We start from the raw sequence: 5,800 nt of genomic DNA on the forward strand, positions 1-5,800 counted from the left end.
GATGCGTACATCTGGGAGGAGTGAGGGGTATGCTTTGAGGGGTATATTTTGAATATGCTTAAAACATATTACATAAAGTTCTTGAAGAATATAAATGTTATATTAAAAAATCAAATTTATAAGTTATTTATTATTATAAAAGTACCAAATGATACTTTAGAAAAATTTAAAAGATAATCACTCAAAACTATTTTAGTTTTACTTATAAACTTTTTTAGGAGACATGGAATGCTGACTCATTTGCATAATAGCAAATAAAAGGAACCATTGAGCAAGGACAGATACTGTTGTAGATGCTTACTTTCTTCAGGAAGCTTTGAAGCGGACTATAATCTGTGGTCACTGCCCACTCACAGAAACGCAGTGGCAGAAAGCCAGGCATGCTCAACGAACGGTGTCACACGCTCTCCCATTCCACCAAACTGCTGCCTTTTTTTTTTTTTTTTTTTTTTTTTTTTTTTGCATCTTCCATGGCCCTGCAATCTAGGGATGTTCTGTTGTGGTTGATACTTATTTGTTCCGTGTATTTGGGTGTTTTGTCTGCAGCATGTCTGTGCACCGCGTGGTAGCTGTGCTCGTGGAAACCTGAGAGGTAACAATCTGGGCCGCCGGGCCACCTTTTCAACCCCATATGTAAGTTTGTTTGTTTGTTTGTTTGCTTGTTTTATGTAGAATCAATCAGAATCTTCTATTTCTGAAGCAGAACTCTTCAAGAGTCGAAGCAACGAGTTCATAAATGCCTGTGACGCGGTGATTACATTTTATTGATCTGCATGTGGAAAAGGCTACTGAAGCCTGCTGAGTGACAGGACGACACCTGAAATAACTGCCTTCTTTACAAAGTAAACACTACTCTTGACACAACTAAAAACCCTCCTCTGACAGGCCTGGCGTGTGGCGTTTGAACCTAGCACTGGGAGGCAAATGCAGGCCGATTGATCTCTGATTTTGAAGCCAGCCTGGTCTACAGAGCGAGTCCTGGGAAGGCCGGCCTCAGGGCAACAAGGGCCTTTGCCACCTCTTGGGGCTTCTACAATTATCTAAATGAATATTTTGTAATGTGCGTTTCAAATAGGTCAGTGCTTCAGGAACTGGGAAACATCTTCATTGTAGAGATGAACTTAAGAGACCTGAGTCTAGGCCAATCACTAAGAACGCTTCAGTCTATGCGAAAGAAACTACAAAGCCCAGAATTCCCTGCGCGCGCACATGACTACAGCTGGTGTAAGGGATGGAATCCTGGGCCTCATGTATGCAAGCACACATTCTAACCACAAAGCTACATCCCCAGGCCCAGTACATTTTTTTTTCTTGTAAAATTTCATTCTTTTCCTATATTTCATTTTGGTAATCTCCACAGAATAGCCCTGATCTTCTATGACAAGCCCAGCGCACTTGCCTTTCCAGTCTCTTCCATGCTTCTGTAACCAATGCTTCAGTGAGTGGGTGATGGGATTCAACTGCAAACCTCAATAAAAACAAGGAAAAGAACCCCTTAATCATCAAAGCCAGGAGACTGCAAACAGATCAACAAAGAGAGAACTCTGGCTTGCTACCAAGCACTAATCTCAAGAGTAACTACTTACCTGTTATAATCTCATTGCCTTTAGCCAACCAACATATCTCCAACATTCCATAACCAACCAGCCCATTGGATCGAAAGCTAGCCATATTGACATTCCTAACTTTCAAAAACTGTATCACTAATTAGTATCAAAGAATATCTTTCAAAAAAATCCTTAAAATATAACATTATCAGAAAAACTATCTCCGGGAAGAATGGCTTTTCCGTTTTTAAAGGATTCTTAGAAAATTAAACTATAATTCTTTCCATCAAATTAAGAAGCAAACTTACTGCTTTATGCTGTATAGCACATTCACCAGGGTGCCATCACTCATGGCTGCGATGTGATTTGGCGTAACACTGCAAAGAGTAAGAAACTGAGGATGGTTTCTAACATGTTCAACATTTTTTTCCAAGACGGTCTTCTGCTTCTGAAACTGCCAAAGTACTTTAAATGCACAGCCCACTTGCTGTTCTGAGAGCGTTGCCGTATTTCTCTCAATAAGATCGAACACTTGTTCTTCATCCGTACAGTTCTGCATCTGGGTAATTAATGACTCACAACTGAAGGGGCGGACCGGAAACGCTCTCCAAGAGAGTAGAGAGAAGCCTCGTAGACGCAACATATTTCTAACCGACGGGTCTTCAAAATTGAGGCTTCTTTTCCTTTCTTAGTACAATTTTTCTTTGGTTTAAAAAAAAAAAAAAGCATCTGCACTAGAAGTCAGGTATAATGTGACAGCATAAAAGCTGGCTTTCATTCATATGTTTTACCATCCTGGCGGCTCTAAACCCATTCCACTAGAATCTGTAAAACAGCTGGTTAACCTTGGTTACTCTTATCCCATTATTATCAAATTGATCCCCCAAATTCAAATGTCAAGAAAGGAGGACTTTTCTTTGTTTGGACTACAGAGTTTGTTCTTGGTCTGAACCAGCTAGATTTGATCCAAAATGAAACAGCTGGGGGTGGGGGCGTCGTGTCGGTGGAAAGGGGATCTATTTCTGCACCTAATTTTAAAATGTTTCTTTTTCAATTCTGATCACAAAGCAGATTTAGAAAACAAAACCAAGCTGGGCAGTGGTGGCACACGCCTTTAATCCCAGCACTTGGGAGGCAGAGGCAGGCAGATTTCTGAGTTCAAGGCCAGCATGGTCTACAGAGTGAGTTCCAGGACAGCCAGGGCGACGCAGAGAAACCCTGTCTCGAAAAACCAAAAAGAAAAAAGAAAAAAAAGAAAAATTTGTTTGTTTGTCTTTAAGAGTATTTGCTTGCTTGTTTGTGGAGATTGTGTCTCATCCTGTAGCCCAATCTACGACGTTTACAAAAAGGTGACCTTGGGGAAACCACTTAACTAAAGGATCCGCCTTGGGAGTGTGGCACAGTTGGAAGTGTTGGGAGCTGGCTTCGAGTGTCGCACAGCCCCACGGTTCACAGATGACAGGTATCCCGAGCACCTGGCTCGCGGGAGAACTGGCCTCCACCTGCCCAGACCGTGCTCTGCGCCGCGGAGAACGCAAACAGGTAAGGAGACCGCTGCCGCTAAGGTAAACCGCGCGTTCCCGGCGGAGCCCTGCGGGCGGGGTAGGGAAGGCAGAGCCACTGACCAACCGGCGAGTCCTTCCCACGCTGGCTACGGCCCTACGGGGCTGCTCTGGACGGCTCAGAAGGCAGGGATGATCCAAGGCCTGGGAGCAGTCCCTGGAAGCTGGCGTCTCTCTCTCACCAGTAGCGTCCAAGGGTAATTAGCCTTTCCTGGGGAAACTTATCCCGGTAACAGAGAGTGTTCCAGTGCGGAAGAAAAGCGATCCCAGGGCGGCGTGCACCACGGAAGCTCGCACTACAGGTCCCAGGAGGCACCGCGAGAGGCATAGGCGGGCCATACTCACGCAGGGAAATCTGGGCTTTGTAGTTTCTCATAGACTGAAGCGTTCTTAGTGATTGGCAGACACTCTGGTCCCTTAAGTGTATCTCTACTATGAAAATCTTTCCCAGTTCCTGAAGCACTGACTTATTTGTAACGCGTTCTAACGCACGCTACAAAATATTCTTTTTAATGATTCTAGAAAGCCTATGAGGTGGCAAAGGCGCTTGCCGCCAAGCCTGAGAATGTGAGTTCTATCCCAGGGCCCCAAAAGGAGGAAGAAGGTAGCCAGTTCCTTCCTGTTCTCTGACCACACGCACACGCCTATACAGATGTACATGCATAATTTTAAATTTTTATCAAAGATTTTTTTTATGTGAAAAGTGTATATTTTACCTCTCTAAATGCTTAAAATTAATAATTATTCTATTATATGTACATAGTGCTTAAGCGCATTTAATATTGGTGATTTCACAAAATGCATTCTTTGTCCAATAGGCGAATATATTTTTGAAAGAGTAAAACAGAATTTCATACCATGAAACGTTGTGTAAATCTACGTTAAAAAAAAAAAAAAAAAAAAAAAAAAAAAAAAAAAAAAAAAAAGCTGTTGCAGGGCTTTAGAGCTGTCTCAGCAATTAAGAGCACTGGGTGTTCTTCCAAAGCATCAGAATTCAACTCCCAGCATTTACACGGCCCCTACAACCACTTGTCAGTCTGGTTCCGGGGGAACTGATGCCCTCTTCTGGCCTGTGCAGGCAGCAGACAAGTCTTAAGTGCAATGAGAGAGCTGTTGGCATGCCATGCTGGTTGTCTGTGACTCAAAGGTACCCTAGTTCTGTAGGACTTGGTTGCTTCCTGCCCTTGCCTTTGGAAGCTGGCATGGGGCCTTCTGGTACCATGCCAGTTAGGTGCTCAGGTCAGTCCCAGCTCAGGGGCCTCTGCGGCCTGTGTCTGAAGTATATGGTATCCTCACTAATAGGGACTTACCTTCCACCTCTGGGGGCAAATGAGTCAAATAACAACAATGTTTGGAGCAGCCTGTAATGTTTTGGATCTCTTGGACAACCCTACTGTCTTAGTTGTTGTCCTACCTCTGTGAAGAGATACCATGACCAAGGCAACTTATAGAAGAGAGTTTATTGGGACCTTACAGTTCCAGAGGGTTAGAGGCCATGACCTTGATTGGGAGGAGCATGGCAGCAGGCAGACAGGCATGTTGCTGGAGCCATACCTGAAGCTTATGTCTTGATATACAAACATGAAGCAGAGAGAAAGACAAGTGGGAATGGCATGGGCTTTTGAAATCTCAAAGCCTGACACTAGTGGCACACCTCTTCCAACAAGGCCATGCCTCCTAATCCTTCTAAACAGTTCTAACAACTGGGGAACAAGTATTCAAATATACTTGCCTATGGAGGCGATTCTTTTTGTTGTTTTGTGTTGTTTTGTTTTTGTTGTTTTTGTTTTTGATTTTTGGGTTTTTTGGTTTGGTTTTTGGTTTTTGGTTTTTGGCTTTTTGAGACAGGGTTTCTCTGTATAGCCCTGGTTGTCCTGGAACTAAATTACCACACTGACCTACAACTCAAAAGAGGTCTTCTCATGTCTACTATTAGGAATTTCATTAGATGTTCTTTACCTGTCAGTCCAGATGAGAAATTTATATTTAAATTATGTATGTATATTTATACACTGATTGTGTGTATTATAGGTATTTTTTGGTAGATAGCTCCAATGGATAACTCCACACACCATTCCCTGGGCTGGGAGACAGAGGCAGGACTTTTAGGATTCTCAGGAAGGGACTGAAGGAGGAGGAAGAGGGGATGCTGCCCTGATGGGGGCATAGAAGATGGACCACTGGAAATGTGCAGGAGGGAGGGACAGCCGTTGTGTAGGTGCAGGGGAAAGCGGCCCCAGGAGGGCTGTCCAGCAGGGTCCAGAGCAGCAAAGATAAACTATAGAATTAGTAGGCATTCACTCAGGAATATCGGAGGGGAGTGTGTGTTAGCGGGGGCGGGAGGGGGAGGTTTGGAAGTGCCCAACCATTGAGCTGTTTAAGGTATTTTAAATATATTCATGAATACAGAGGGAGACAGGCACGAACCCTCCTCAGGGGAGTTTAGAGTGGATTACCATACTACCATTACATAAACTCTGGAGGTCACGAAACAAAGAAAAAACAAAAATAAATAGTAGGAGAAATAGTTGTAGGGAAATGGCCTTTGGTATGTAGGAGATCGGAAAGAAACTGGTTTTGTTTTGTTTTGTTTTGTTTTTTGTTTTGTTTTTTTGTGAACCGAATTAATAATCAAAACTTGAAAATGCTAAAATTTCCAGGAAGAAAATGCTGAATAAATGATACTTCACC

General features: G+C 43.2%; 1 protein-coding gene across 2 annotated transcripts in view; it reads right to left on the minus strand.

The window, feature by feature from the left end:
* Fastkd1 (FAST kinase domains 1) overlaps positions 1 to 2,682 on the minus strand; it is a 24,328-nt gene extending 21,646 nt beyond the window's left edge. The window contains exons 1-2 of one of the 2 annotated variants that reach the window (XM_031370531.1): positions 1,856 to 2,682; positions 1,400 to 1,468 (exon numbers count right to left, since the gene is read on the minus strand). In XM_031370531.1, coding sequence (XP_031226391.1) covers positions 1,400 to 1,468; positions 1,856 to 2,190 — 404 coding nt within the window. In that variant the 5' untranslated portion in view covers positions 2,191 to 2,682. The remainder of the gene's footprint in view (positions 1 to 1,399; positions 1,469 to 1,855) is intronic. The other variant, XM_031370532.1, reaches the window with a different exon arrangement.
* Positions 2,683 to 5,800: the final 3,118 nt, after the last annotated feature.

The sequence above is a fragment of the Mastomys coucha genome, unplaced genomic scaffold (assembly GCF_008632895.1).
Source record: "Mastomys coucha isolate ucsf_1 unplaced genomic scaffold, UCSF_Mcou_1 pScaffold15, whole genome shotgun sequence".
In the NCBI taxonomy this organism is placed as follows: domain Eukaryota; kingdom Metazoa; phylum Chordata; class Mammalia; order Rodentia; family Muridae; genus Mastomys; species Mastomys coucha.